This window comes from Carassius carassius, chromosome 19, assembly GCF_963082965.1.
Source record: "Carassius carassius chromosome 19, fCarCar2.1, whole genome shotgun sequence".
Lineage (NCBI taxonomy): Eukaryota > Metazoa > Chordata > Actinopteri > Cypriniformes > Cyprinidae > Carassius > Carassius carassius.
This window is the reverse complement of record NC_081773.1, coordinates 23239488-23259575: the sequence shown is the minus strand read 5'-3', so window position 1 is coordinate 23259575 and position 20088 is coordinate 23239488. Positions and strand designations below refer to the sequence as shown.

At 36.7% G+C, this 20088-nt stretch overlaps 2 protein-coding genes across 3 annotated transcripts in view; both read left to right on the top strand.

Moving 5' to 3' along the window:
* The first annotated feature begins 123 nt into the window (after positions 1 to 123).
* Positions 124 to 9219, top strand: LOC132095405 (very-long-chain (3R)-3-hydroxyacyl-CoA dehydratase 2-like). The gene is made up of 7 exons (XM_059500340.1): positions 124 to 340; positions 2024 to 2141; positions 2795 to 2813; positions 3292 to 3380; positions 7301 to 7422; positions 7498 to 7676; positions 7817 to 9219. The coding sequence occupies exons 1-7, from the start codon at positions 216 to 218 to the stop codon at positions 7897 to 7899; spliced, it is 735 nt and encodes a 244-aa protein (XP_059356323.1). The 5' UTR covers positions 124 to 215; the 3' UTR covers positions 7900 to 9219.
* A 1963-nt stretch (positions 9220 to 11182) lies between these two features.
* Positions 11183 to 20088, top strand: part of LOC132095403 (adenylate cyclase type 5-like) — a 72725-nt gene continuing 63819 nt past the window's right edge. For both annotated transcript variants that reach the window (XM_059500338.1, XM_059500339.1), the window contains exon 1: positions 11183 to 14151. In XM_059500338.1, coding sequence (XP_059356321.1) covers positions 13231 to 14151 — 921 coding nt within the window. In that variant the 5' untranslated portion in view covers positions 11183 to 13230. The remainder of the gene's footprint in view (positions 14152 to 20088) is intronic.

Below are 20088 nucleotides of genomic sequence, written 5' to 3'. Positions count from 1 at the left end.
AGTTTAATAATATAATAAACTGTTAAATTGTTATTGTTAAACACATATGTGAATAAGCGAAGTGAAACATCAACAACACATAATTTACACCGTGTCCTCGCCAGGGGGCGCTGCATTCATAAGACCTTCTATACATGTCAGCAAGGCCACACGCCTTTATTCACTCATCGGAACCATCTGGATTATGATCCAGTGTTTCTAATGATAGTTTGGTCATGTCGGCACCTGCCATGGGGACCAGCAAAACAGCGCACACTGATTCCAGTAACAAGAAGAAAAAGGGACCCGGAACGCTGGCCACCGCATATCTGGTCATTTACAACGTGGTTATGACAGCAGGGTATGATGAAAATCAAAATCTCTTCCGTGCTCTCTGTTCAAGCGTGTGATAGTAAGAATAAATGATTAGATTTCAGTGCTTTACAGGTTCGCGGTTACCTCCCCCTTTGTGTTTAAATCGCATGATTTAGCACAGTTTGTTTTGAAATTGCAATGAATGGACATTTTTCTGAATATTCTGGTAATACATTGCAACGTAAATCCTATTAACGCCTGTTTAACCTGCCACAGACTCTTCAGGGCTAGCGGTCATTGGGTGCATTGTTCTTGTTTTACAGTAACGTTAGCGGGTCTGTTGTGCAGTTAGATGACATTAATGGACGTACGAGTGAATTTAGCTTAAATGTAGCAATATACAGTTCAATAGGCAGTAGCTGATGTGGTTAAATAGTGAATAGAAGTGCACTTTACCCTTTACTGTAACCCCGAAACTGTTGCACAATTATATCCGTGTCGGAAAAGAATCGATTCAGTAGAACATTTTCTTTTTGAGATTGGATGTAGGAACAAGAAACACACCATTTGGAAAAAAAATATATACATAGATTAAATTATGTAGTTATAAATAGCTAGGTTTATTTGAGAACAATATATCTAGTCAAATGTTCAAGTAAAATATTTATTTATTTTTTGCTTTCTGTGAATGCACACATGTATATCTCTTCTAAAAACACGTTGTTTTCACTGCTTTTAAAAGGTGCTATATAAATAAAGATTTACTTACTAAAATCTATTTAGCTGCTCATTTCAACCATAAAAATGTAATCCACGAGTAGGCTACTCCTAAAAATCGCTTGTATAGTCTAATGATTCAAGTAACTAACGAACATTAGACGTTTTGACCGGTTATTGTAGATTTCAGTCCTTAATTTCAGTTATTGCACTCAAACAGCAAATGTAGTCGATTCTAGTGTTTTTGTAGAATGACTACAAAAACGATTTTCTAACATTGCTTCCCAGTGCTTGGAATGGCGAATCTTTCTTTTGAACCGAATAGTTTTCAAATCACTCGAATGTAAGTGAGGAAGTTTTCGAACTTTTCGAACCAACTGATTCCTTCAATCAAATGAATTGAACTTCCAAATGCGGTTGCGGCAACAGTAACCAAACCAGGTTTGCTACATTTTCGCGACTTCTGTTGACCAGAATGCAATCAGGAATAGCTTGATGATGCAATTCAGTCATGCTTTTTAGTTGGAGACCCAATGTTTAATGTCTCTGTGGTCCCACAGAGACATTAAACGTTGTCCAGTAATGATCTATGTGTACTGTGTATTTTGAATGTGAAATCACAACCCAGTCCTGTTTGCCTTACTTAAGTGATTTTAAAATGCTTGAGCTGTTTATGTTTTTGGTGATTGTGCTTCTGCTAGCAACATGGTTTTGATGCTCTTCTATCTTCATCATGTTATACCAATACTTGCACTCACGGCTGTGACAGATAAAGGAAGTTAAAATAGAAAAACACATCTTTTGAGAAGTGTGTATTCTTGTGTATATTTTGCATCAATGTAATAAATGTGCCGGATGTATTTGAATGAACTGGTTATATTTGCTGTTAACTGTTGTGCTGTAAGAGATTTGCATGCAGTTCCATGCCTGTGTGCATTGCGGAAATGCCCTCCTCTCTCAAAGCAAGGACAAGTGGCACTACAGATTTACTCTGTGAATCTTTTTTATCTAGATGGCTGGTCATTGCTGTTGGTCTAGTTCGAGCATACCTTGCCAGGGGAAGTTACCATGGTCTTTATTACTCGATAGAAAAGCCCCTAAAATTCTTTCAGACTGGTGCCCTTCTTGAGGTGAGTGTTAAATTAATTCATAACTCTGAAGTAAACACTATATATTTTTGTAAAAATGTTGTAAGTCACAGTACACAATTAATATATAGAATCAGAATTAGCTTCATTCACCAAGAGTGTGCAAACACAAGGAATTTGTTGTGTCTTTTTAAGGGGCTCTTGGTACATGCATAAGAGAACAGAAAGAACATTTAATTGAGACTAAAGAAAAAAAACTAACTAAAAATAATAATAATGTGGTATGAATCTGGAACAGAAGATTTATGTACGGTACAGATTTGTGCATTATTTATTCTATATACAGCTCAGTTGTAAAAAAAAACAAAAAAAAAAAACAATATAAATAATTATAATAATAAAAGTCACTAAATGTTTGAACACAGACTACTGTTCAAAAGTCTGGAGATAATTCTCTTTCTTTTTTTCTGTTTTTATTAAGGAATCAATAATTTACAACATGGACATTTTAAGTAGATTGACAGTAAAAAAAATATATATATTTTGGCAATGAATACTGGAGTCATTTTCTTTACCTTATTTCACATTGTGGAAATGTAGTTTAAATCGGAGTTTAAATTGATTTTTTTATGCTAAAATTATTATTCCTTGAGGCTGAGTGCACCTTATAATATTTTTCTTTGCTCTCTTCACAGATATTGCATTGTGCCGTGGGTAAGTGCACCCTGCTGCTAATAACAGTCTCTTATTAATTTCTACTATAAATATGCACTAGGTGAAGTATATAGACCAGATTGGCTATACAAGGAAAGCTTTTTTTAACCCAGCAGTGCCTTCGTCAGTGTGGGTGCTGCTTTCTCTGCCAGTCTGACTGTAATAATGTGATAAAGAGTTTCACTGCACCCGTGGAGCATAGGGTTCACAGTCCACTCCTCATTATCTGGGACTTAAAGCTTAATGTGACCTTTCCTAGAGCAAACAACCAGTCCTGCAGCACTCTCTGTTACAATATAACCATCCTAACTCTCCTGAAGTATTTTATTCTAATGATTTTAATTCTGTCTTAATGTCTCTCTCATAATGTTTAGTGTAATGTATTAAGATCCTTTTTTATATTTGCTCTATTGGATTCATAGTTAAAAAAAAATGCAAATAATTAATCTCTTTACACAATATTTTACATTTTGTGAAGGAATTGTTCCGTCCTCTGTGGTCCTGACTGGGTTCCAAGTGATGTCACGAGTGTTCCTTACCTGGGCAGTGACACACAGCGTTAGAGAAGTAAGTTTATGTATAAAGTGAAGTCTATTGGCTTCCATAGAATGGATTTTTTTTAAATAGCAAAATTATGTCATTAATAACTTACCCTCATGTTGTTCCAAACTAGGGATGCACCGAATATTCGGCCACCGAAAATTTTCGGCCGAAAATGGCCAAAAAGTGCATTTTCGGTTTTCGGCCGAAACACTTTTATTACCGAAACAACACGGCCGAAATGTTATGATGACGCAAACAGAAACCGCGACCTGCACGTGCACCTGCATAGCGCAGACCACGAGCTCCCCGCGTCATTCACTTCACACCAGTGAGAACATTCTCTCTCTTCTTATTCCTTTATTCGCAGCACTAAAGCGTCTCCTAACAAAGAGATTGAGACGGACCACGAAGTGAAAACAAAGAAAAGTACAGTCTTATAGAGTCTGTCAGCACACGTCTCACTGAGATCTTTTCGGATCCTCTGCACTTCATCGCGAATGTGCTTGATCCGCGTTATAAAGACCATTACTTGGACGCGGAAATATGGCAGAGCACACGAGAAATGCTCCAGGCCGCGCTGGATGCGGAGAACCCGCGTGGAGACGGAGAAGCGCCAAGCGCAGGAGACTGAGATCAGAGCGCAAAAAAAAAAGACTCGTCTCTGCATATATAATACACACACATATACATATACATGCATAATATCAGATTGTAGCCATATTTCTGCTAGATTTTTTGCTAGATTTCTGCTTTAATTTGATAAAAATGTTTATTTATGCCCTGGCCCTATTTAAATACACTCTCTCAAATATTTCTCAAATGTCAGGCAGATGACAAGCTCAACTGCTCAACAGCTAGATGGTTATCTGTCTGAAGTCCCCATCCCCAGAAGTGATAACAGTCTTGCCTACTGGAGAAGTAATGCACTTTCTAGTACTACAGAGAAAAATTTCAAATGCTCTTCACCTAAATGCACTTTTTATGAGAGAACAGTTAATTTTAAAACCTTTCTGCAGGCCAGTAGGCCTGTACATTATTATTTAATATACAGATGAGTGGGATTAAATTTTAGTTTGAATTTTATTTTATACTGTGCATTGTTGCAATGTGCTTAATAAATATTTGCATAATTTGTAATTATGCATTTTTATGTTTTTTTATAATTTATGTAATTGTTATTATCTTTGAAACTTTAATATTAATTTATGCAATTGCAATGTTTTAATTTTAGTAAAGTTAGTACACGGTCATAGCAATAAATGCAATGGTACTAATAATTGGGATAATTTCTTTCGGTGTTTCGGTTTCAGTTTTCGGCCTTGGTTTTCTCTTTTTCGGTTTCGGCCAAGAATTTTCATTTCGGTGCATCCCTATTCCAAACCGTAAGACCTCCATTTATCTTCAGAACACAGTTTAAGATATTTTAGATTTAGTCCGAGAGCTCTCAGTCCCTCCATTGAAACTGTGTGTACGGTCTACTGTCCATGTCCAGAAAGGTAAGAAAAACATCATCAAAGTGGTCCATGTGACATCAGAGGGTCAGTTATAATTTTTTGAAGCATCGAAAATACATTTTGGTCCAAAAATATCAAAAACTATGACTTTATTCAGCATTGTTTTCTCTTCTGTGTCTGTTGTGAGAGAGTTCAAAACAAAGCAGTTTGTGATATCCGGTTCACGAACGAATCAACGGTTCAAAACGAAAATGTAACCGGATCTTTTTGAACCAGTTCACCAAATCGAACTGAATTGTTTTAAATGGTTCGCGTCTCCAATACGCATTAATCCACAAATGACTTAATCTGTTAACTTTTTTAATGTGGCTGACACTCCCTCTGAGTTAAAACAAACCAATATCCCGGAGTAATTCATTTACTCAAACAGTACACTGACTGAACTGCTGTGAAGAGAGAACTGAAGATGAACACTGAGCCGAGCCAGATAACGAACAATAGACTGACTCGTTCACGAGTCAAGAACAGGTTGCATTGGTTTTCGGATCACCAGTAGTTCTTTCGGACAGTTCGATTCAATAAAATTCTTTTGCGCTCAACGTAATGGCGTCATTGGCAATGATTGCCCTTGATTCAAGCCTTCGGTTTACCCGCGCTCATAACATTAGCACAGAATCAGTTGAGAATCAATCACCAAAAGAATCAGTTCGATTCAGATGCTCTGTGTGTCGGTCTGCTTCACACTGAATCACACATGCGCAGTATCATCAACTCCTCGGTTCGTCAGAAACGGTTCTTGACTCGTGAACGAGTCATTATCTGGCTCGGCTCAGTGTTCATCTTCAGTTCTCTCTTCACAGCAGTTCAGTCAGTGTACTGTTTGAGTAAATGAATTACTCCGGGATATTGGTTTGTTTTAACTCAGAGGGAGTGTCAGCCACATTAAAAAAGTTAACAGCTTAAGTCATTTGTGGATTTATGCATATTGGAGACGCGAACCGTTTAAAACGATTCAGTTCGATTTGGTGAACTGGTTCAAAAAGATCCGGTTACATCGAATGATTCGTTCGCGAACCGGATATGACAAAATGCTTTGTTTTGAACTCTCTCACAACAGACACGGAAGAAAAGACAATGCTGAATAAAGTCATAGTTTTTGCTATTTTTGGACCAAAATGTATTTTCGATGCTTCAAAAAATTCTAACTGACCCTCTGATGTCACATGGACTACTTTGATGATGTTTTTCTTACCTTTCTGGACATGGACAGTAGACCGTACACACAGTTTCAACGGAGGGACTGAGAGCTATCGGACTAAATCTAAAATATCTTAAACTGTGTTCCAAAGATAAACGGAGGTCTCACAGGTTTGGAACAACATGAGGGTAAGTTGATGACATAATTTTGCTATTTGGGTGAACTAACCCTTTGATGGCTACCAACAACTATTTGGTGCAACATGAGGGTGAGTAGTTCATGAAAAAATTCTCATTTTTGGGTGAACTATATTTTTAACTTTGCATATTTTATAATTAAGTATTATTGAATTTTTGTAAATAATATTTTACATTTTCTGTAATTTGTTTTATTAGTTTAATTATCATTTGAAAACATTTAATGATTTATTCTGTGTTGTCATTTTTATATTTTGTATTATTTCAAAGTTTTATTTAATTTTAATACTTCAACTTTAAATCATTTTATTTCACTTAGTTTTCATGTAGGTTTAAGTGGGGAAACACTCTGTAAAACTAAAATTTATATTTTATTTAATCATTATTTTAGCAATTTTGTTATTGTTTTACTTTGGTTTTAGTTAAAAATATAACGTTTTACTTGTTCAGGTGACCAACAGGTACTTGTTCAGGTATTAATGGTATATTATGATTATTAAAAATTTTTTTATTTCAGGACTATGGTAAAAAAAAAAAAAATTGGATATGAAAAACCTAATCAATATCTCTAATTACTTATGAGCATTGTACAGTATATAATAAACAACATTTCTGTTTGTCTCATTAAATCCTGTCCACTGCCATCTAGTGGATTTCAACAGCTTGTTTAATATTTCAATATAAAAAAATTCTGCATTAGTAGAATTTAAGTGTGAAGAGAACTGTTATTTATTTCTGATTGTTCATCCCAGAGACAGACGTCTGAGCTGAAGTGTGTACTTCTGTAAGTTATTCCTATGAGAAACCTGCTTGAACCAATACTGGGGAGTAATACTAATATTTAACATGTCCATCTGTGCCTGTGTATGTTGCTAAAATAACCTCCTTTCAAGCCTGTATGTGTGTAGAAGTGAAGTTGGAGTCTCTGAATGCTTTGTGAAGTGCTTCCGTGTCCATTGTTCTCAGTAGTCTATCTTTGTGTCGAGTGGCTTCAGTGAATTGCAAAGGAGCAGTAGCAGACATAACTGCATGGTTCTCGACTAAATGAGCAGTTCTGTCTCTTCCCTGTGTGACTCACAGTTTCTCTGGTTTTAGGTCCAAAGCGAAGACAGTGTTCTCCTCTTTGTGGTGGCCTGGACAGTCACAGAGATCATCCGTTACTCTTTCTACACCTTCAGCCTGCTCAACCATCTGCCTTACCTCATCAAATGGGCAAGGTGAAGCTTCTCACACTTTATTGTCTGGCCTTTTTTGCTAGAAAACTACATATGTTGTTTTTCAAATATTCACAGGTACACGTTTTTTACCGTGCTGTACCCCATGGGAGTGGCAGGAGAACTTTTGACCATCTACGCTGCGTTGCCATACGTTCAGAAAACAGGGCTGTACTCCATCACCTTGCCTAACAAGTACAACTTCTCCTTCGACTACCACAGCTTCCTCATCCTCGTCATGGTCTCCTACATCCCACGTACGTTGCAATCTTCCATCTGTAAATAATCAGATACCTCATTGGTTATTAGAGTCTTTGAAATCTCTAGAAGCTCATTCTTGTCTGCTGAATGAACCGCTCTGTTCCTGTTAATGACCATCTTTGTCTGTGTTCCTCAGTATTCCCTCAGCTCTACTTCCACATGATGCGCCAGAGGAAGAAAGTTCTGGGTTACATGGAGGAGTACAGCAAAGTGGAATAAGTTGCCACACGCAGCAGAACGCCACACTACAGATTTGTTATTTTAAAAAAAGAAGACAAGGCATTCTTGTGGATTAAACAGGCCAGATATGCAGAATGATTGTTAACGATACTATTTTGGTCAAGAACTGTTGCAGTTGGTGATTTTTTTTGGGGGGATCCTGTAACAACACCAATGGCTTTTCCTCAGTTTAGAGGGAAAGAAATGCCGTTTCCATACTAATACATCAGCTTCTGTGTCAGACATTTTTAGTTTTGATTCTAAATGTAGATTTACTGACCAAATATTGTAGCAGATATCACTCAGACAAAGAGCAAAAATACCGTTAGCTGCATCTGGTGGCTTTAACCAGAAATAAATGTCTCATCATTTTCCTGCGTGGTGTATTTTGTACACTGTATTTCAGATATAATTGACTTAAATCTGTTTCTCACTCAAGGCATTCCTTTTCCTTATATTTGAGTATGGATCCTAACTCCTAGACCGTACTTGACTTTCACACTACTTGTCTACTGATTCCCATCATGATTACTGTTAGTGCTTTCTTTTTGTTTTGTGCTGTGTTTTTTAAAGGATCAACTTTAATCGGTTGTTTTAGTCAGTATTGGATATGTATTGTTGGTTTGTGGCCATTTGCAGAAAAAAAGAGGTGTGTAACCCAGAGAAATTGGCTAAGTTGCTGGGTGGGACCTCATAGTAAGTGCTGTCTACTAATGTACTAGATGGGCATTTCTGTAGCAGAAGGAGATTGCAGATGACATTTTTGGAGTGTTTATGGCTAGCGATGTGGAAGAGTTTGGCTGAGAGAGACTCGCACGCCGAGCAGAAGAGAGCACAAGCCTCAGCTAACGGGGGCCAATTGGATTTGAGTGCCTCCAGTCATGCTTTTCCAATGAGTCAAATCTAATAATGTGGAGAGAAAGCTGGGAGTCAAGACTAACTTAACGCTTCATTGCCCATCTGCCTAATTGTGAACAGTCATCTTCAGCCCTCCCAATGCAAATGAATCTCTCTCGTATTGAAGTGTGAGCTGCCACACTATTGCACAGATAGAGTCTTTGCAAACAAAGTGGTAAGCCTTTTCTCCTTATAAAGCCTATCTGTGAAAAGATTAGCATGGGATGAATGGAGTGCAACCTTGAATAACACTGCATGTAAAAGTGGTGTGACTAAACCTTGGTTCGTAGAAGCATGACACTTAACTCAAATAAAAATGCCAACATTGTCAAGCTTTTGATATTCAAGTTCTGCATGGGACCAGCAAACTTTGTATGGATAGTAATATGATGATATATATTTACAATAAACCATAACATGAGATGCAAGGCCAGATTGTTTTTATTATATAAGCTGAAGTGCTTTATCTTCCTCATATTTTAGTATTCTGTAATTAAAAGCATAAAAGCAAGGGGACTACAGCATATTCATACGATCTTCACATGAGGGCAGTAGAGATCTATCTTTGACTCCAGCATCAGGATATATTTTAACTGCACATGGTGGGTGTGCATTATTGTCAGAAATTGACCTTCTTATTAAGGGACAATATTTGCTTCCTGGGGTTTGATTTTGGCCATTTAAAAAACAATGCTTTAACCTTTTATGCTAAATCTACTCAAATAATTTGATGTCAAAATACATGCTTATTTCACTAAAGTAACCTTTCCTTTTTGAATAATTTTATATACAGTACAGACCAAAAGTTTGGAAACATTACTATTTTTAATGTTTTTGAAAGAAGTTTCTTCTGCTCATCAAGCCTGCATTTATTTGATATGCAGGCTTATAATATAATATATTTGATGAATAAAAGGTTAAAAAGAACTGCATTTATTAAAAAAAAATTATAATAATATATATTCTAATAATATATTTTCTTTACTATCACTTTTTATCAATTTAGCACATCCTTGCTGAATAAAAGTATTGATTTAATAAAAAAAAGAAAGAAAAAAAAATTACTGACCCCAAATTACTGACCAGTAGTGTATATTGTTATTACAAAATATTTATATTTAAAAAACATAGCTTCTTTTTTTTTTTTACTTTTTATTCATCAAAGTATCCTAAAAAAGTATCACATGTTCTGAAAAAATATTAAGCAGCAGAACTGTTTAATGAATCATCATATTAGAATGATTTCTAAAGGATCATAATGATCCTAAAAATTCAGCCTTGCATCACAGAAATAAATGATAATTTAAAGTATAATAAATTTCAAAACAATTATTTTAAATTGTAATAATATATCACAATATTACATTTTTTTCTGTATTTTTGATGAAATAAATGCAGGCTTGATGAGCAGAAGAAACTTCTTTCAAAAACATAAAAAATAGTAGTTTCCAAACTTTTGGTATATATATATATAGTGTTTAAAAGAATTAATTATGAGCCAATTTTAGTTTTATATTTTGAATTTCACCCTAAGCCTCTCTAATTTTTTAGTTTTTAAATTGGTAAGTTTGTAAAGCCGAATGGAAACATTTATATAATAAAACAGCTCCATTGTCCAATACATATCCACAGTTTGATATAATACAAATGATATTAACATAATTTTCACTCCTTTTTAAAGTTTTTGATTTTCGATTATATAAAGCATGAAAAAGCATTCTGTGATGTTCAAAATTTAAGTGAGACGAAATAGCTTTAAAGCTAATTTCCTTAGGGGTTGTATCTCAGCATCTCATCTGTTTAAAGGATAGGAGTCATGAGACCTATGAAAAACAAAACCGAGGAAGCATGACTTTGTTGACTGCAAACAACAAGATCTTTGTCTTCTCAAATTGACACAGAAAAGCTGAATTACCATCACAAAGACAGAATCCTGCATTCTGAAACGGAAAAAGCGTCAACACAATGGAATGATGAAAAACTGACAGCAATGATGAAGGGGAATTATTTTTAAAAAGTAAAAAAAAGTAATAAACATGAGAAAAATAAACATTCCCAAGCACATTATTCATATTTACATAAAACATCCACTAAACGGTTTAATATTCAGTATCTGTAAAAGGTGGTGTAACAACAACAACAAATAAATACATAAACACCAAGATTACTTTTATACCCCCACTTTATTAGCAAAACGAACAAATAATTTTCCCCACTCTTCCTTGGGTACAGCTGTGCGGATAGTCCCGCCCACTTATCCAAATCACGGTGTATTGACACACAGGTTGACCAATAGAAAAATTTATTGGCAACTTGTGCAACCTTCTTTCCAATAGAATCGCAGATAAGGCGGGGCCTAAAGATCATACTTGGTTGAATGGCAATACAAAGACGAGAAGCACCAAAACGGAAGATAACGGTCAACAAATTCTGTCCACTTCGGTCTTGAGAATCTGCAGGGAAAGGACGAGCAGCTCCGTCCGGCACAATCAATACGCAGCTCCGCGCGAGCAGGGCGGATTCAACGCTCCTGTGGCGTCACAATTCATCTTCTCATCCAGACGCCAGCGCTGGTGATGTTGCTGCTGCTGCATCAGGAGCACTGGATATACCTCTCTGCACAGCACGGATGAAGACTCCTTCACCAAAGGACACTTGTAAGGTTATCTTGGGGTGACGCAACTGACCATGCGTTGGAAAGCTCAGGTTGTCACCGCAATCGTGATCATGTAATCATCTAGTGGGCTGCGACCTCTTATTCACAGGTGTACAGCTTGCGTGGATCAGTGCATCAGTGCGTGCGCGCCATGGATTCGTGCTCTGCACTTCTAGCTCAGACCAAACCACACTTTTGCGGACACTGTTTGTTCCTGTCATGAAAACGTGGAGATCGAGCGTGACGGGTGTAGGGTCAGTTCTCATTAATCGGGACTAAATAACGCAGTTTTAATGAGTGTGCGATTTATGCAGTGACTTATTGGTGGGCAGACCATTTTAAAATAATTCTGCCTTTTTTAAAAGAAATAAATCTGTTAAATTAATAAATGTAAATATTATTTGGGGGGAACCACAGTCTTTCGAGGTTGGTCTCGCGCAAACGCAAATCGCCATTTGGCGCCACTAACAAATTTCAATTTCCGAGTCATCTTAAACAGATTTGTAAACAAATTTGTGACAAGTAACTCTATAATAAAGCGATACTTTAGTTTTTGTCATGCATGGAAGCATCGAAACTAACCGCGATGGAAAGCTGGCGAGCAGCTTGCTGTTGTTATGGTTACGTTACCTCATCTGGCTAATGCGACTTTTATTTGTTAGCTTCCGTTTATCGACAGAAGATATGCGCTCTGGCTAACTTTGCTGAAACGTTTCAACCCTATATACAGGTCTACTTACCTTCATAGACTCATACTTGTGTGGTTTTTATTTAATCGGATGGTTCAAGTCTTAATTAGGGGGTTGATTCCCTAAAATACAACCTATTAATTTGCACTCAGAGGTGATTTGTGTATTAGTATCTATGAATTGAAATGGGGTGCACAATTACCCCCTCTGCTGTTTACCTCCCAATGCGCTAGACACTTGAGGATGTGTCCCAAACGACTACTTTGTGAATTTAATTAAAGTCCTCTGTGATGTAAAAACGAGCGGATTGACTTGCAAAATGTGTTTATCTCTCTTGGAGAGTTTGACTACAACACCGTACTCACTTTACATTGGTTCTAATTTCTAATAGCAGTATGCAAGATGCTGCTTTTATACCTTGCAAAATGGATCACTTGTACTAGTTCTTTTTTCTATTAACGTTAGATGCACGTCAATATCTCACACACACATACTTTTGGTTTAGACTACTTTTTAAGTCACCAGCTAACGGCAAAGTTATGTCTTAAATGGGCAGATTACTTTAGTAAAGGCTGTGTTCCCCCAAAGTAATCCCATCTTTAGTGTACGAACAATTTATTTGGGCTCACATACACATGATTGACAAGTTTAATATACAGTGCACGAATCATTTAAATCTGTCAGCAAACTGATTCGGTTCGTTTCGCGTCACCCATGTTGGTGTCTCTTGAACAAAAACAAAACGCTAACGGCTTTATTTTACAACATTTATTTGTGGCGTTGCACCAAAATAATAACAGTACGTTAGATATGTATCGTTCAATACAAACAGATGTTAAGCAGCTGGTGCTATGGTTTCCTCCTCAAGCAAAGGCGATTTCTGTTGGCGAGTGTAGGATGTAGATTTAGCGCACTCCGACTAACTTGCGTGGCTACTGAAACGATATCTGAAAGCGTATAACTTTATATGTTTGTATGTAAAAACAAAAACTCGTAAGACTTCCGAGTTTTTATTTGAGTTAATTAGGGAATCAAACCCCCATAATTCGCACACCCTGAAGTCATTGATTGCATGTAGTGATCGAGATCATGTCCAGATCTAACAGCGTGAGCCCACCCGGCGCTGGCGCTCCCGGACTGAGGGGAGGGACGGAGCACAGATCCGCTTGGGGCGAGTCTGAGTCCGTGGCGAACGGATGTCCATACTCGGCCAGATCCTCCTGCAAAAAGCTCATACGGTCCAACAGTCGGTGGAGAGAGGACGATGACTTCGAGCGACAACCGGCCCGAACCACGACCACCGTCAGCCGGGTTAGTTTCAGATCCAAGTCTGCCTGGCAAGAACACGGGGAGGAGAGCCGCAACAATAACCGATCTTCCCCGAGGTACCGAGATGGAGAAGTGAGACCCAAGTCCGTGGAGCTGGGTTTGGAGGACAGAACCAAGTCCAAACCAGAGGAGGAGCTCATGCCTGAAGTCAACTTTTCCATGAGCGCGTGCTGCAGCGGCGTGATGCAGATCTTCAAATCCAAGAAGTTCCAGTCGGAGAAGTTGGAGAGGCTTTACCAGCGCTACTTCTTCCGACTCAACCAGAGCAGCCTGACGATGCTCATGGCCGTCCTGGTGCTGGTGTGCGCGGTGATGCTGTGCTTCCACTGCGCTGGAGGGGTGTATCGGGTCACTTACGTGGTGGTTTTCTCCACCACGATCTTGCTCATCCTCACGCTGATTGTCGTGTGCAACAGGAACGGCTTTCATCAGGATCACATGTGGATAGTTTGCTATGTACTCATTTTGGTGGTGCTGACTTTACAGGTGATCGGTGTGATGCTCGTGGAGCCGCGCAGCGCGTCTGAAGGCATCTGGTGGACCGTGTTTTTCATCCACGTCATTTACACACTTCTGCCCGTGCGGATGAGAGCGGCGGTCATCACTGGAATTATACTGTCTGCCATACATGTGCTGGTCTCATGGAAGTTAAACGAAATGGACATCTTTTTGTGGAAACAGGTTAGTACAGTGCATATTTATATGCTTTCATCGTTTGAATTAATCTATCTATCTATCTATCTATCTATCTATCTATCTATCTATCTATCTATCTATCTATCTATCTATCTATCTATCTATCACTCAATACTGTCAGCATAGGCAGATAACATGGTTGCAGTTAGTCTATTTGGTTACGTGCACACTTCCATGAGATTATGTTTTTATGCAGCAGTTGTGTAAACAAGAAGAAAATGTGTTTAGTAGTTATAGCCTACATTTTCCTCTGCCAAATAAAATTCCAAAAGAAGCCAGTGCATAATACGTTCTAATCAACAGTCTGGACGACAGCTGGACGTTTGCAAGTGTTCCGTAATCACTCCTCTCCAACTCCACTCCGTGTTTTCCATTTGTCTTTCCCAGCTTAGCTACTAGTTCTTAGTGGAAATTCGCTTATAAACAACATTCTTAGATCATTTGTGCAATGGCCAAAAAGTTGAAAAGCGTTTAAATTATAAAGTGCATTGGCACAAGTGCTGCTGGTCACATGTTTATTTGTAAAGTTGACTGTATACTGTCCAGTTGCTCAAATTTTTCCGTTCTGTAGTTTTTTCGTTAGTTCTGAGAATTTCAGTAGATCTTTAGAAGAACTGTCAATCCCATGTTACCTGAGCCTCAAACCTTTCAGCAGAAGTTTAAGAGTGTTAATGCATGAAAAGAAGACTTAGCGTGCCTTTATTAGTCAGTTCTATAGATCTTAGATGTTCTTGCAGTCATGAAAGCAGTCAAAGGGTTTTTTCTCAGCAAAGCCTTGAATTTAGTTGAACCACCAGATTTAAAGTATTTTATTAAAATCGATGTGTATGGATTTATTACATTGTTATGGTGAATGCTTCCACTTTGCGTTCCTTTTTGGGTGACTTGTTAACTTTTATTGGAAACAAGTAACTGCTTTACAGCTTTAAACTGTATGTGCAAATAAGTTGCAAACTTGAGTCTGGTTAATTTTTAATGATTACTGTTATAAATATTAAATATTTCTGAAATAATTATTAAGAATACATTTTTTTTTTGTTTGTTTGCAAAAAATGACATTTCTAAAAACCTTTTGATAATTTTTTTTTTTTTTACATTTTAATCAGTCTATACACTGTATATATTTTTAATCAGTCTTAGTAGATTTCATAACATTAAAAACAGTACAGTATTTTCTCTGTGGAAATTTTCATAGTTTTTGTACTTAACCACTGTGCTCCGTTGAATTTTTAAAGTATTTTGACTCTTCCAACTAATATAACATTTTATAGTAAATGTGTTTTAAAATCCTTTGACTTCAAACATAATTAGAATGGTGTGTTGGTGGGAACGGCCTGCTGTGTTTGTTGCTCTTTTCACACAATGCTGTTGTCTTTAGCATATCAGATCTCTCTCTGTTTACATGGGACCTAGCAGGACTCTTCAATAGTTCACTATGGTTTTATATAGATCCTGGGATGAAGGCTGTATTCAGAGTGCTCTCATAGATGACTAGCTTTCCTCAGACTGTGATGATCGGTATTGCTTTTTCTGAAAGGTTTCTGGGCTAGACTAGAGCAACGACTAAGGTGAAATCAGGCTGCTGTTAGTGTGTCGATGAGATTTAAAGAACCATTCTGGGTTCAATACAAGGCCATCAATCTTATTTTATTCATTTTTATACATAAAGCATAAATATCTGCTTCCATATCCAGTTCTGAAGGTGCTTGATCTTACTTGTTCTGCCACAAATTAAGTCCTAGTACAGCTAATCATTTGTAAACTTCGGTTGCAAATTCATTAGCAATTATGATGTTTTGCAATTATTTCTTGAGTACTTTAAGTACCACAGGTTGTCTTGCATACCATTTTTTCATTACAGCAAGACCAGGCTACAAGAAAAACGCCATGCACTTAAGGATAAGAACAAACCAAAGGTGCTTTTCAGGATTGTCTTACAGATCATCGACAGTTCACAATCTCCAGCTCCATTTCCCCTATGTGCTTCATTAAAGCCGGAGGTGGGACCCAGTTAGAGGAGCTAGCAGCGATGGGGGGAAAACAGAGGTGGACAGAGTCCTGCCTGGCACATCTCCAGCTCTAACATGGTTTGTGGCTGATTTAATTGAATTGCCCCACTCTGTAACATGCAGACCCACTGGAATTCAAAACAGATGTCCTTCCTGTCCCTCTTGAAAGATCTGCTATTAATTTGCCTTTGAGAGTGAACCCCAATGGAAGCATTAACCTTCCCCCAGGCCAGGCTGACTACGTGCTCTTCAGAGCGGCACGCTGGAGAAAAGCACCACCCCTTGGGACTAATGCGGAACTTACACACAGATGATCTTTTGATGCTGTGTCAACTTTTGCTCAACTTATGCAGAAATCTATGTTGTCTGAGTAATCAGTTTACATTATATCACATATTTCAGTTGTAGAGTGAAATTCTGCAGAAGAAACAAATGAACTAATGAACACATCATGCTTTTTAAAGTCTATTCAGGGTCACTTTTACTTAATAAATAATTAATAATAATAATAATAATAATACATTATAGTAATATAATAATAATAATTATTATTATTAAATTAATTACAACAGCAATAATTATTAGTAGAACAACAGTAATAATAATTAAAAAGTGTGGAAAAAACAAGTATATCATTGACATCACAAAAAGTCACTTTAGAAGTCAATATATTGTTGATTTTAATTTCATACATTCAAATATTATTTTTAATTAATAAGACGAGTACTGAATTGTCAGCCCTATAATATTAACATTTTTAAATCCAAACATTTGTGTCTATTTTATTCATTTCTCAAGTTATCATCCCATTATTAGGTTTCGTGTTGAAGAGTGTTTAGTAAAATGAATAAAAATAATAAATCGAAACATCAGGGTGTGCTGGAATAATTTGGTTTATAAACAAATATTTGTAAAATGTACTCTAATAATGGTTTATTTATAACTTAGAAAAATATATTTTTTAACAGTGTTCTAAAGAAAGGCCTGTTTGGGTTGATGTGTTGATGTTTTAAATAATTAAGGCTTTTTAGAGATATGTGAGTGCCTGTACGTGGAAGTATATCTATTAAAAAACATTCAATAATATATAGGTCTATAGATTTATGTATCCGTGTGTATTAGGAGGTAGTAGGCAACCGGCCTTATTACAGATTTTGTTTGGTTACTTGAAGACTTTACAAGTTTCAAATGGGCAACCATATGTGTAATCCCTGGGAAGCTGGAAGTTTTTTCCCCCTCATAAAACAGCTGTAGGAGTGAGTTAGTGTTACCTTTCAAAATCCGACTCTGACATGTCTCTTATGAGTGCAGACCCTCATCGTGCTTCTTGTATCTTAGCAACCAAGGCCTGTTCTCACAAACACCATGTCGAAGCACTCAGGGCTTCCCTGTGAGAGGACCCCTGCTTTTCATCTCTTAACCACCTCCAGTGAATGTGCGATCTTACCATTAGAGGTTCTAATTAAGGCACAGATGCCCCTGGTTCTGGGAGTCTTTACTCTCTCTTTTCTTCACTCCCCGCTTCCATTGTTTTTCCTGTTGTCAAGGTAGACCTGAGGCTAATCAAGCTCTGATGTGTGTGGGTGGCTACCTGCACCTCTCTTTAACAATTGCTGCAGTCCATGGCTTAGATGTCTTATTAGGAACCACATCTTGAGGTACTTAATTCAACTATAAGCTCTGATGGTTTATTGATCATATGTTGTGTAACTTTTTTTTTTCTTATTGCACTTAAAGGAATAGTTCACCCCAAAATGAAATTTGCTAAATATGTAGCTCCTCAGGCCATCCAAGAAGTAGATTAGAAGTAATGTAGAGTTAGTTTCTCTGCAGTGAATGGGTGCAGTCAGATTGAGAGTTCAAACAGTTGATAAAAGCATCACAATACTTCACAAGTAATCCACATAACAAAGACATATTGCACAAAACTTCCCTGCCAAAGCCACAGGTTCTGCTCCATGAACACTGCACTAAATTACCATTCATTAAAAGCTGTGATTATAATAAAAAATTTTTAAATTAAAAAATTTTTTTAAATTAAAACAGTTGATTCTGACTAAAATACATGTTTCGATCCATAATATTGATTTCTTTCCAGGAAATGTCTGAATTTGGAGATAAATATGCACAGATCAAGCACCGTTTACAAGCAAAAAAATGTTGGTGGATTTTAATGTGAACAGACAACTGGGGAGTATCTTTAATCTTTTAACACTTATTGGGGGAAGCGTTATTGTGGATGATGGACTCATATTCTGGACAGAATTGATGGTTTAAAGTGAGAATAGCATAATTATTATTATTTATTTTTTTTCTTTCTACACATGCATCTTCTTTTTTTTTTCTTAAGACATTAAGATTATTGGAGTTATGCATTTTTTCAAATCCTTTCAGCAGTAAAGAGTGTTACATTCTTGGTTCCAAATTAGCATATTACAATGGTCATGTGATACTGTATGAACAATAGTGTATTAGTATATTATGCCATTAGTAGATTGACTGGTAGGAATTTTAAGAAAATAATGATGATACTTTTAAACGATATTTGCAGTTGCATTGTATGTTTTAGTTGGCCCACTCATGAAATGACACCCTTAATAAGAGCAGAGAGCATGTTCGATTTTTGCTGTTCTTATGAAGCTTTCAGATTATCCCATGTTGGATTTTATTAGTATTTCTTGTGTACATCTGATTATTAAAAGGCATGAGTGTGTCTTGGAGACCATCTCTGTTGACCCACTTGAGTAATTTTATGATCATCTTCAGAATATTTATAATATGTTTTCTTGGGAATTTCACTCCGTGATCGCGATGACACCTCTACTTGCACATTTTCAGTTCTCAAAACTCAAATGTAAGATGTTTTGCACATGGAGCCGATTATTTCTGTAGAGACTCTGGAATGCATCCTGATTCAAACCAAACTCGGCATGTTATTTTTATTGCGGAACCACCCTCTGTTTCTCTTATATTTGTCACCCATCTCTTTCTACTTCTACTACTCCTTCACAAATGGGCCTCGCTGCCGCCAACGAATTCTGTGTGTTTGTTATTCCCACATAGTGTCAAATCATGTATACACACTAAATGTTTTATAATTGTACATGGCAGGCTGGAAAATGTAATAGTCCACATGTATTTCATATAATTTTAGTGTCAACCTGCTGTGTGAGTGGCCCATTAAAGCTAGCATGCAGTTCTAAAGTCATTCCCACGAATATCTTATTGTCCCTCTTAAATGCTTTCCTTTCAAATGTCTTGAAAAAGCACATAAGGGGTACAGCGAGAAATTTATAGCTTCTCAAAATCCTAATTTTTAACAGCTGCATTTAGACTTGTATTATGCAGAATGACAGCCATTAATTACCAGATGTTTTCAGTTCTCAAAATGACTGTGACTTTTTTTCTTTTAATTTTAAAATAACATAAGTATCATATTAAAGTATTTTCAAAGCTTTGAACAGTGTACGAATAGCTTTGCATCTAATGGAAAAATACCAAAGCTAATATTTTACAAAAAGTTTTTTTAAAAAAATGTTTAATCACTTTCTTCATGAAAAGAATTTAGACAAACCTAATGTTTGGGACACTGACTTCAAACATCTCTTTTTGATACATTTTTGCAATCGTGTTTGACTAAATGATCTAAAGATCAAGTCAAAAGGCCTAGCATTATTTGTTTGCAAATGTCATTTATGTGTATTTCTGTAAATGTTAAAATCCCGGGCTTCTAAGTTTGTAATTATTAAGTAGGGATAAGAAGTACTATTCCTTATTTGGATCTTCAACATTTTTCTTGCTGACAAAAGTTGATGAACTTAAACAGATTAGTATTTTGTTACTAGTAAGTCATTTAGTGTGATCAGAAGCAGATTCCCTCTTCTCTCTAGAAATAAATCCTAGGTCTCTAAGC

Excerpts from the sequence above, each read along its gene's own strand:
- LOC132095405 (XM_059500340.1), top strand. The coding sequence starts at position 216 with ATGTCGGCACCTGCCATGGGGACCAGCAAAACAGCGCACACTGATTCC. Across the intron at positions 3,381-7,300 it reads TGACACACAGCGTTAGAGAA|GTCCAAAGCGAAGACAGTGT; the intron begins GTAAGTTTATGT and ends CTCTGGTTTTAG. Across the intron at positions 7,677-7,816 it reads CATGGTCTCCTACATCCCAC|TATTCCCTCAGCTCTACTTC; the intron begins GTACGTTGCAAT and ends TGTGTTCCTCAG.